Raw genomic sequence first — 12,500 nt, forward strand, 5'->3', positions numbered from 1 at the left:
CTGGATATTAGTTAGGATGTTAGATTGGATTTTAGACCAGATGTTAGATTGGATGTTGGACTGGGTATTAGTTAGGATGTTAGATTGGATTTTAGACTAGATGTTAGATTGGATATTAGTTAGGAAAACACTGCTACACACAGTACATGTATACACACTCCATGCTACTGCTGCTTTTATTGTAAATTCTACTTGATTTCATTACCCTACCGTTATATTAACAATCATTTGATTATATCTATAAACTTAATATAAGAGGGAACCGTACGTGACTCTGTGTGTGTTTGTGCCTGTGCTTATCTCTAACACATTCCAGCTTGCTAGCTGCCGTTCCACGTGAACGTGTGTGAACTTGTCGTTCTCCGGAGTGTTACTGCAGACCCGGGGTGATGGAGTTGGGGAATTTTCAGCCTGATAAAATAGAGCTCTGTGTGTGTGTGTGTGTGTGTGTGCGTGTGTTTGAGAGAGAGAAAGAGACTTCATCTCACCTGGATCTGCTCTCCGGCTGTGTGATCGGTCCTGTGAAGAAAGCAAACACACCGAATAAAGCACACACTGCAATGGAACCTGCTGCAGCAAAACACACACGTTCAGCTAACAGCCTCTGAGCAACCTGCTTATCAAAGTGTGTGTGTGTGTCTGTGTGTGTTTATGCTTCAGCCATCAACCCACTGCATTGTGAGACTACATCTAAACCACGTTCACGCAACACCTAAACTGATTAATGCTGATCCAGGTGTGAGGTGTTTTGCATTCTATTTCTCATTTTTGTCTCCAGTTCGTCTCTAAATTCATCTTGTGCCTCAGTTAATATTCCCGTATTCACCATCTAAGTTTCACCACATGCAGAACTCCTCCATGATATCTCCTTAGACTCCACGATATCTCTCTAGACTCTATATCTCCCTAGACTCCATGATATCTCCCTAGACTCCATGATATCTCCCTAGACTCCATGATATCTCCCTAGACTCCATGATATCTCCTTAGACTCTATATATCCCTAGACTCCATGATATCTCCCTAAACTCCATGATATCTTCATAGACTCCATGATATCTCCCTAGACTCCATGATATCTCCCTAGACTCCATGATATCTCCCCAGACACCATGATATCTCCCTAGACTCCATGACATCTCCCTAGACTCCATAATATCTCCCTAGACTCATTGGGAAATGTCTACAATAGCTGTCTGAGACTCTGTATAGATCTGGAACTGGATGTTGCTATGGTTACAGGCGTGTATAAGGAGCGCATTCTTTAAGAACGCAGATTCGACCCGCATGTTCAACGCTCTGAACTCACACCTAAACTTCTTCCAGCCAATTACAATCCAGCATTCACACTGACTCTGGAGTAAACATGCAGTACAATGCAAACAAAAGAGCGGCGGTGTGCACAATGGGATAAAAGATAACCCAGAGGGTCACTCGGTGCACACCGCGTATTATACGCACGTTCAACACACACACACACACACACACACACACACGCTGTCACACAAGCGTATCAGAGTGCATGTGCTTCTTTTTCCACATCGAGTCTCCATTTGCTCTTATAATAAGCTCCTCTCAACTGTGAAGATGTTCCACTAGATTTTGAGAAGATCCCAAAGAATTAATTATGGTTGGAGCTCTATAGCAGGAGATCTTCCAACATCTTCCAACCCATGGAAGACACATCTTCTTGTGCACAGGGGCAGTGTCATGCTCAAACAGGTTTTGGTGTCCTCGTCCCTACAGCATCCAGAGATGTCCTATACAACTGTGGACCTCCAAGTTTGAGGGAACAGTTTGAGAAAGAACAGCTGGAAAAAGTCGGGTGTCTGAATACTTTTGATACTTGATACTTTTGAGTGTGTGTGTGTATAGGTTTGTTTTTTGTTGTACTTTTTTGGCCAAAAAATAATTCCAATACACATTATTTATTTAAAAAGTATACAAAAATATATCATTTTGATTCGCTGTGGTTTTTTTATATAATTTGATTAAATTGTATAAAATTTTTTTTGGTTTAATTATTTATTTATTTCAGGTATAATGTTTTATTATTATGGATGCAGAGTTTAACTGGGAAAACACTGGGTTCTATAGTGGAAACACTTTTGTAGGAACACTGGGTCTTTGCACGATGAAAATTGAGCCTATCCCAGGAACACTGGGTCTATACCTTGGGATAACTGGGTCTATACCTTACGAACACTGGGTCTATACCTCGGGAACACTGAGTCTATACATGAGGAACATTGAGTCTATCCCAGAAACACTGGGTCTATACCTCGGGAACACTGAGTCTATACTTCGGAAACACTAGGTTTATACCTTAGAAACAATGAGTCTATACGTCAGGAAAAGTGGGTCTATACCTAGGAGTTTGGGAGTATAATCTGGGAACACTAAGTCAATACTTGGAACACTCGGTTCTTTCCCTGAAAACACTAGGTCTATACTGGGAACACCAAGCCTAATCTGGGACACTAAGTCTATACTGTGAACAATAGGTCTATACTGGGAACACTGGGTTTTATTTTGGGAACACTGGGTCTATATTGGGAACATTGGGTCTATATTGGCAACACTGGGTTTATACTGGGAATACCGAGTCTAATCTGGGAACACTGGGGCTATACTGGGAACAATAGGTCCATACTGGGAACACTGAATCTATACTGAGAAGAATAGGTCAATACTGGGAACAATAGGTCTATACTGGGAACACTGGGTCTATGTTGGGAAAACTGGGTCTATACTAAAAGAACAAGAAAAGCTTCACATACACACACACACACACACACACACACACACACACACTACAGCAACAGGAACATCGAGTTCAACCTCTTAACATAAAGAAAATCGCTTCTATAGAGTCATGTTACATCTGTGCTGCACTACTATTAACCCAACAAAAATAATTACAAAAATGATCTCTCTCTCTCACACACACACACACACACACACACACACACACACACACACACACACACACACACACACACACAGGTAATAGAGTATTCTAGGTTCTTACCTGTGTTCGAGAAGATCCCATATCTGCAAGCATGTTAAAAACAGGCATAGTTTAGCAGGGAATCACTGCCAACACGCACTTCATGCACTCATGCACACGTAAACACACACACACATACACACTCTCGTGTAAACACACACACACACACACGGCGCAGATGACAGCATTCAGACAGGTATGCAAGGTTCTACTCAAGACTTGTTTTGCACAGAGGTGTGTATCCTGACAGCAGGTATAAAGCCCCGCCCCCTCTCGGAGGACGGTGTGTACCAGAGCGAACTTTGTTCAGTCATAGACGGATAACACACTCACACACACACACACACACACACACACACACACACACACACACACACACACTTACACACGCATGCACATAACACACAGTTATGCAGCATTTCATATGTGTGTGCAGTGAACAGAAACAGAAAAGCAACACAATTTAGACACACACACACACACACACACACACACACACACACATGGTTTTGCAAGTGTATGTTTTCATCACAGCATATCACAGCTATTACACCTGAGTGTTTACACGATAACCTCCGTATCTGATAACAATCTCACACTGAGGTCAGAAACACACTCACTGACTCACACTAACCCGTGTGTAAATATGTGTTTGTTGAGGAGTTAATGTGTGTGTGTGTGTGTGTGTGTGTGTGTGTGTGTGTGTATGAGGGTGCAGCTACATGTGTGCAAATGTGTGCATATACATGCATTTATGTATGTGTGTGTATGAGATTAGAGTTTGTGTGTGTGTGTGTGTGTGTGTGTGTGTGTGTGTGTGTGTGTGTGTGTGTGTGTGTGTGTGGAGCTACCTGTATTTGTATTATATTTATTATTATTGTATTATATTATTTGTATTATATGTATTACATGTATGTATGTATGTATGTATATATGAGATTAGAGTTGTGTGTGTGTGTGTGTGTGTGTGTGTGTGTGTGTGTAGAACATGTATTTGTATTATATTTATTTTTATTGTATTATATTATTAGTATTATATGTATTACATGTATGTATGTATGTATGTAGGTATGTATGTATGTATGTATGAGATTAGAGTTGTGTGTGTGTGTGTGTGTGTGTGTGTGTGTGTGTGTGTGTGTGTGTGTGTGTAGCTACATGTATTTGTATTATATTATTAGTATTATATGTATTACATGTATGTATGTATGTATGTATGTATGTATGTATGTATGTATGAGATTAGAGTTGTGTGTGTGTGTGTGTGTGTGTGTGTGTGTGTATAGCTACATGTATTTGTATTATATTTATTATTATTGTATTATATTATTTGTATTATATGTATTACATGTATTACAAATAATATAATACAATAATAATAAATATAATACAAATACATGTAATACATATTATATGTATTACATGCACCCCTCCTTGAACTGCCACCTTAACGTGGTGGAGGGGTTTGAGTAACTGAATGACCCTAGGAGCTATGTTGTCCGGGGCTATATGCCCCTGGTAGGGTCTCCCAAGGCAAACAGGTCCTAGGCGACGGGTCAGACTAAGAGCGGTTCAAAAACCCTTATGAGAAAAAACAGACCAAGGACCGTGACGTCGCACGGTATGGCGCAGCTGGGGCCCCACCCTGGAGCCAGGCCCGGGGTTAGGGCTCGTATGCGAGCGCCTGGTGGCCGGGCCTTCCCCCACGGGGTCCGGCCGGGCTCAGCCCGAAGGAGCGACGTGGGGCCGCCTTCTGGTGGGCTCACCACCTGCAGGAGGGACCGTAAGGGGCTGGTGCTGAGAGGATCGGGCAGCAGTCGAAGGCGGGGGCCTCGACAACCCGATCCCTGGACACGGAAGCTAGCTCTAGGGACGTGGAATGTCACCTCGCTGGCGGGGAATCAGCCTGAGATTGTGCGTGAGGTTGAGAGGTTCCGACTAGAGATAGTCGGGATCACCGCTACGCACGGCTTGGGCTCTGGAACCACACTCCTCGAGAGAGGATGGACTCTTCACCACTCTGGAGTTGACCATGGTGAAAGGCGGCGGGCTGGTGTGGGTTTGCTTATAGCCCCCCAGCTCAGCCGCCATGTGTTGGAGTTTACCCCGGTGAATGAGAGGGTCGTTTCCCTGCGCCTACGGGTCGGGGATATGTCTCTCACTGTCGTGTGTGCATACGGCCAAACGGCAGTGTAGAGTACCCGGCCTTCTTGGGGTCTCTAGGAGGGGTGCTGGACAGTGCTCCGACTGGGGACTCCGTCGTTCTACTGGGAGACTTCAATGCCCACGTGGGCAGCGACTGGGAGGAACGGCCCCCCTGATCTGAACCTGAGCGGTGTTCAGTTATTGTACTTCTGTGCTAGTTACAGTTTGTCCATAACGAACACCATGTTCAAGCATAAGGGTGTCCATCAGTGCACGTGGCCCCAGGACACCCTAGGCCGTAGGTCGATGATCGACTTTGTGGTCGTTTCATCTGACCTGCGGCCGTATGTCTTGGACACATTCGGGTAAAGAGAGGGGCGGAGCTGTCAACTGATCACCACCTGGTGATGAGTTGGATCCAATGGCGGGGGAGAAAGGTGTACAGACTCGGCAGACCCAAGTGTACTGTGAGGGTCTGCTGGGAACGTTTGGCCGAGTCTCCTGTCAAAGAGATCTTCAACTCCCACCTCCGGCGGAGCTTTGACCGGATCCCGAGGGAGGTCGGAGATATTGAGTCCGAGTGGATTATGTTCTCCACCTCCATTGTCGAAGCGGCCGCTCGGAGCTGTGGCCGTAAGGTCTCCGGTGCCTGTGCCGGTGCAATCCCCGAACCCGGTGGACAAAACCGGAAGTAAGGGATGGCGTCAAGCTGAAGAAGGAGTCCTATGGGGCCTGGTTGGCTTGTGGGACTCCTGAGGCAGCTGACGGGTACCGGCAGGCCAAGCGAACTGCAGCCTGGGTGGTTGTGGAGGCAAAAACTCGGGCCTGGGAGGAGTTCGGTGAGGCCATGGAGAAGGACTATCGGCTGGCCTCGAAGAGATTCTGGCAAACCGTCCGGCGCCTCAGGAGCAGTGCCCTACCAATGCTGTTTACAGTGGAGGTGGGGAGCTGTTGACCTCAACTGGGGATGTCGTTGGACGGTGAAAGGAATACTTCGAGGATCTCCTCAATCCCGCCGTCACGTCTTCCATTGAGGAAGTAGAGGCTGAGGGCTCAGAGGTGGACTGGTCCATCACCCAAGCTGAAGTCACCGAGGTAGTAAAGAAACTCCTCGGTGGCAAGGCACCGGGGGTGGATGAGATCCGCCCTGAGTACCTCAAGTCTCTGGATGTTGTGGGGCTGTCTTGGCTGACACGCCTCTGCAGCATCGCGTGGCGGTCGTGGACAGTGCCTCTGGAATGGCAGACAGGGGTGGTGGTCCCTCTTTTTAAGAAGGGGGACCGGAGGGTGTGTTCCAACTATAGGGGGATCACACTTCTCAGCCTACCTGGGAAAGTCTATGCCAGGGTACTGGAGAGGAGAATACGGCCGATAGTAGAACCTCGGATTCAGGGGGAACAGTGTGGTTTTCGTCCAGGCCGTGGAACACTGGACCAGCTCTATACCCTCTACAGGGTGCTGGAGGGTTCATGGGCGTTTGCCCAACCAGTCCACATGTGTTTTGTGGATTTGGAAAAGGCATTCGACTCTGTCCCTCGCGGCCTGTGGAGGGTGCTCCGGGAGTATGGGGTCCGGGGCCCTTTACTAAGGGCTGTCCGGTCCCTGTACGGCCGAAGCAGGAGCTTGGTTCGCATTGCCGGCAGTAAGTCAGACTTGTTCCCAGTGCATGTTGGACTCCGGCAGGGCTGCCCTTTGTCACCGGTTCTGTTCATAATTTTTATGGACAGAATTTCTAGTTGCAGCCAGGGGCCGGAGGGTGTCCGGTTTGGTGACAACACGATTTCGTCTCTGCTCTTTGCAGATGATGTTGTCGTGTTGGCTTCATCAGACCAGGACCTTCAGCACGCACTGGGACGGTTTGCAGCCGAGTGTGAAGCGGCTGGGATGAGAATCAGCACCTCCAAATCCGAGGCCATGGTCCTCAGTCGGAAAAGGGTGGCTTGCCCACTTCAGGTTGGTGGAGAGTTCCTGCCGCAAGTGGAGGAGTTTAAGTATCTTGGGGTTTTGGTCACGAGTGAGGGAAGGGTGGAACGGGAGATTGACAGACGGATCGGTGCAGCTTCTGCAGTAATGCGGTCGATGTACCGGTCTGTCGTGGTGAAAAAAGAGCTGAGCCGCAAGGCGAAACTCTCGATTTACCGGTCAATCTACGTTCCTACTCTCACCTATGGTCATGAGCTCTGGGTCATGACCGAAAGGACAAGATCCCGGATACAGGCGGCTGAAATGAGCTTTCTCCGCAGGGTGGCTGGGCGATCCCTTAGAGATAGGGTGAGAAGCTTGGTCACTCGGGAGGAGCTCAGAGTAGAGCCGCTGCTCCTCCACATCGAGAGAGGTCAGCTGAGGTGGCTCGGGCATCTGTTCCAAATGCCTCCTGGCACCTTCCTGGGAAGGTGTTCCGGGCGCGTCCCACTGGGAGGAGACCCAGGGGAAGACCTAGGACAAGCTGGAGAGACTATGTCTCCTGGCTGGCCTGGGAACGCCTCGGTGTCCCCCCCGGAAGAGCTGGAAGAAGTGTCTAGGGAGAGGGAAGTCTGGGCATCTCTGCTTAGACTACTGCCCCCGCGACCCGGCCCCGGATAAGCGGGAGAAGATGATGATGATGATGTATTACATGTATGTATGTATGTATGTATGTATGTAGGTTGGTATGAGATTAGAGTTTTGTGTGTGTGTGTGTGTGTGTGTGTGTGTGTGTGTGTGTGTGTGTGCATGCTTCTGAGTGTGTAGGCTTGTGCACGTATGTGTATTGTGTGTGGGTGCGCGTGTGTATCTGAGTGTAGAGGTAGGTATGTACGTCTGTGAATGTTTGTGCTTATGGGTGTGTAGTAGGTGTTTGTGTGTGTGTGTAAGTGTGTAGGAATGTGTGCAGTTGTATTTTTGTGAGTATGCGCCTATGAGTGTAGGTATGTGTGTGTGTGTGTTTGTGTGTGTGTGTGTGTGTGTGTGTGTGTGTGTGTGTGTGTGTGTGCTTTTCTTTTTTATTGAACACGCTGGGGTAGTAAACCAGGGGTAAGACAGAGGGGGTAGAATAGGACAAGGGCAGGGTGGTGGTAAATGTGTGTGTGTGTGTGTGTGTGTGTGTGTGTGTGTGTGTGTGTGTGTGTGTGTGTGTGTGTGTGCATGCTTCTGAGTGTGTAGGCTTGTGCACATATGTGTATTGTGTGTGGGTGCGCGTGTGTATCTGAGTGTAGAGGTAGGTATGTACGTCTGTGAATGTTTGTGCTTATGGGTGTGTAGTAGGTGTTTGTGTGTGTGTAAGTGTGTAGGAATGTGTGCAGTTGTATTTTTGTGAGTATGCGCCTATGAGTGTAGGTATGTATGTGTGTGTGTGTGTGTGTGTGTGTGTGTGTGTGTGCTTTTCTTTTTTATTGAACACACTGGGGTAGTAAACCAGGGGTAAGACAGAGGGGGTAGAATAGGACAAGGGCAGGGTGGTGGTAAATGTGTGTGTGTGTGTGTGTGTGTGTGTGTGTGTGTGTGTGTGTGTGTGTGTGTGTGTGTGTGTGTGTGTATTCAGTGTGTGTGCGTGAGTGGTGTGTTTTGAGGGACTCACCTGATCCGCTGCCTTTTCCACACATTAGCACTCTGGCCAAACATTCCTTATGAGCTCCTTCTCCACATTTGGAGCACTGATAGCCCTGGTTGAAGATCCCTCTGATCAACAGGAAGAGACACACGCATCACTCACACGTCATCACAACACCAACACTGCGTCCTCCAGCTTTAGAGTATTAGGAAACCTGGTTTCTCCAACCATATGTACTTCTTCTCCAAAAGTCGGAGGCACAGCTTCAGGAAGATCTGCTTTAACACTGTGTGTGGAGGATCTTCTTCTATAGAGCTTTGGCCCTTAACAATACTGAGATGAATGTGAACACTGACTGTACCTCCTCACCTCCATCAATACCTGACTTTCCTTCTATCTGAATCTCCACAAACACACTCTGGTGGAACATCTCCCCAGGCAAGTGGAGGTCCACAGTAAATGTGAAATGAGAAACACATATCAGGTGACCAGTATGGTCAGGTGTCCACAAACTGTGGGCTGCACATGATAATAGTTGGGATGATGTCAGGAGCATTGTAATACTCAAAACAATCCCGTGCAAAAGTCTTAGCCCCCCCAATTTATGTAATGGAAACCGTTACGTAAATGTTTGTTATTGCTTCAGCAGTGTTTGTCAGTGTAAAAAGCGAAGCATACAGGAGGAAGCAGGAAGTGATTCCGTACGCCATGTGGCACACCTGACGCTAATCTCGATCACAGTTCTGCAGAACGACTCCTGTGTTTACACACATAAGGAAATAAAGCGTGTTTTTCTTCCTTTACTGGACGCACGCCTCAGACGCGTTACGATAATCAGTTACGTAACGCAACCAAGAAAGAGGTTCATTATGTAGGTTAAATCCAGTGACCTATTTACCGGGAAAAATCAAGTGAAGTATGAAAGGGTGAAGTATTAGCACATGTCTGCCTTATCTACAGCCCAAAATCAGTCCTCGAAGAAAGTCATCTCTATAATTATTATAAAAACAGTGTGTAGACTTAAATCTATAACATTAACATGCAGTATATCATTTTAGCATTTTTTTCTGAATAGCTTTAAAGTCTTTAATTAATTCAAAGATCAACTGGTAAAATTATGATCTGAATTATAAAATAATTTAGCATATAATAATCTGCTATTAATCTGAATAATAGAGAACAATAATCTGATAATGCTGAGCCTTTAACCCAATTGCTAAGTGACAGTTAAATGAGTAAAATCTGATTCATTTTGGATAAGGGCATCTGCCATGTGCCATAAATGTAAGTCTAATATACAAAAATAGAAATTATAAATTATAATACTATATTTGCTAATATTATAAATACCAATGTACAATAATCTGATAATAATCTGAATAAGAGAGCATAATATTTGTTAATTATATATATATATATATATATATATATATATATATATATATATATAAATATATATATATATTTATATATATATATATATATATATATATATATATATATATATATATATATATATATACACACACAAATATCTGCTTTTCATCTGAACAATTATTTAAATAATGGGTCACAATAGAAATTTTAATCTGAATAAAAGATGATTTGATATTAATCTGAATAAAGTATTATGATCTGATAATAATCTGATTAAAAATGTACATTCATATAATCTGAAAAATAAATTAATTGTATAATAAAAATATAACAATCTGATAATAATCTAAATAAAATAATACAATCAACTGATAAAAATCTGAATAATAAAATATAATCTGATTAAAATCTAAATAGATGAATACGTTTATCTGATAATAATAAAATATATAAAATAAAATAATAAAATATAATTGTATAATAAAAATAACAATCTGATAAAAATCTGAATAAAAGAGTAAAATAATCTGATAATAATCTGAATAATAATCTGATAATAATCTGAATAATAAATGATAATAATCTGAATAATAATCTGAATAATAATCTGAATAATAATCTGAATAATAATCTGAATAATAATCTGATAATAATCTGAATAATAAATGATAATAATCTGAATAATAATCGGATAATAATCTGAATAATAAATGATAATAATCTGAGTAATAATCTGATAATAATCTGAATAATAAATGATAATAATCTGAATAATAATCTAAATAATAAATGATAATAATCTGAAGAAATAAATGATAATAATCTGAATAATAATCTGAATAATAATCTGATAATAATCTGAGTAATAAATGATAATAATCTGAGTAATAAATGATAATAATCTGAATAATATAGCATACAATATTACATTGTTAGCACAGCTCCGATCAGCCACACTTGAAGCATATCTTCCAGATATTGTTCAGAAATTAGAAAGTGAGATGGGATATTTGTTATCTCATAATAATTCAGATGTTTAAAGGTATTAAGGATCTTAAGGAGCTGTTCTGATCCAAACGTTCATATTTAGCCAGCATGATCTACGGTCAGTTATTCCTCACCTAAAAACCCAACCCTGACCCTTAAATCGTGAGCATATCTCCTAAAACGTCATGTGATCATCAGTTCACCTCAGCAACATCTTGCAGGAGCTGCAGGCTGTGATCCTCTCGAAGGTGTGCATGCGGAACTCGTGCTGGTTGTTGGTTCCGTTCTCCGGCCGAATGTTGGAGCTGAACGAGAGATCAGAAGATCTTATTATTGCTCTTATTCTGCTCTTATAGCGAAAGGATTGTGGACACCTGACGCCTATTCCATATTTATTCCCCATTTGCTCTTATAATAAACTCCAATTTTCTGATGTTCCTCTAGATTTTGGTGTACGATTGTGGAGATTCAGGATGTTGAAAGGCTGGAAAAGGTGTCAGGTGTCCCAATACTTTTGCCTGCATCTGGTGGTCATTCGGAAGGAAAGTTCCCTGTAGAGTTCCCTGCGAATGAGGGGTTACTATGGTAACAATTGTAATCGTAGTGTAAACTTTAGAGCCGCTGTAGAAGAAAACAAATCATCGCCTCCTGACCAATCAGAATCCAGGATTCGGCAGCACCGTAGGACGAATACACGTGCAAAGAAAAACATTCCAGGTGGAATGTAAATTCTCTCCCGCCATAAACCAGGCATACACTGTGACATGCAGGTGTGTGTGTGTGTGTGTGTGTGTGTGTGTGTGTGTGTGTGTGTGTTCACGGGTTATAAAACCTTGCTTAAATAGTTTTGAAAAATGAGCAACCTGAAAAACAAAAGTAGCAAGACGCGCACACACACACACACACGCGCGCGCACACACACACACACACACACACACACACACTCGCGCGCTTACACGGCCATGCCGAACTGCTCGAGCCACTTCTTCTTCAGTTCTTTGGTCTTGAAGAAGAACTCGAAACCGCTCCGTCCCTGATTGTGTGTGAGGTAAAAGCCGTAGGACCACTGAGAAGAAGAAAAAAAAAACATCATCCAACTGTGATGTTCTCCAAAACTATTGGCACCCTGTATATCATTATGCATATGCAAAATAGGTAATAACTCATTTACATATAGTTTTATTTATTTTTTTTTATTAATAATAATAATAATAATAATAATAATAATAATAATAATAATACAAATTTTTATTTCAAGTATTTAAACATATAAAGACTCAGTGGCTGTGAAAAGTGTGGACATACCGAGACTTTTATAGTTTTTAAAACACATGTTTCTAAACTTCTGTGGAGTCCAAATGCGACATGTTTTTCTCTAACAGAAGAACTTGTGTAAGAGACCAGGAGAGAAGATGTGATCAGACTGTCACCCCCATAGTCACACATGGAGGT

At 43.3% G+C, this 12,500-nt stretch overlaps 1 protein-coding gene across 2 annotated transcripts in view; it reads right to left on the reverse strand.

Moving 5' to 3' along the window:
- The window catches only part of vav3 (vav guanine nucleotide exchange factor 3), a 103,625-nt gene that overhangs the window by 17,699 nt on the left and 73,426 nt on the right, over positions 1 to 12,500 (reverse strand). For both annotated transcript variants that reach the window (XR_014534248.1, XM_083545720.1), the window contains exons 15-19: positions 12,005 to 12,114; positions 11,252 to 11,353; positions 8,712 to 8,812; positions 3,032 to 3,054; positions 489 to 519 (exon numbers count right to left, since the gene is read on the reverse strand). Coding sequence is in view for 1 of the 2 variants with exons in the window: in XM_083545720.1 (XP_083401846.1) it covers positions 489 to 519; positions 3,032 to 3,054; positions 8,712 to 8,812; positions 11,252 to 11,353; positions 12,005 to 12,114 (367 nt within the window). In the remaining variant the exon portion in view is untranslated. The remainder of the gene's footprint in view (positions 1 to 488; positions 520 to 3,031; positions 3,055 to 8,711; positions 8,813 to 11,251; positions 11,354 to 12,004; positions 12,115 to 12,500) is intronic.

The sequence above is a fragment of the Silurus aristotelis genome (assembly GCF_946808225.1).
Source record: "Silurus aristotelis genome assembly, chromosome: 1".
In the NCBI taxonomy this organism is placed as follows: Eukaryota; Metazoa; Chordata; class Actinopteri; order Siluriformes; family Siluridae; genus Silurus; species Silurus aristotelis.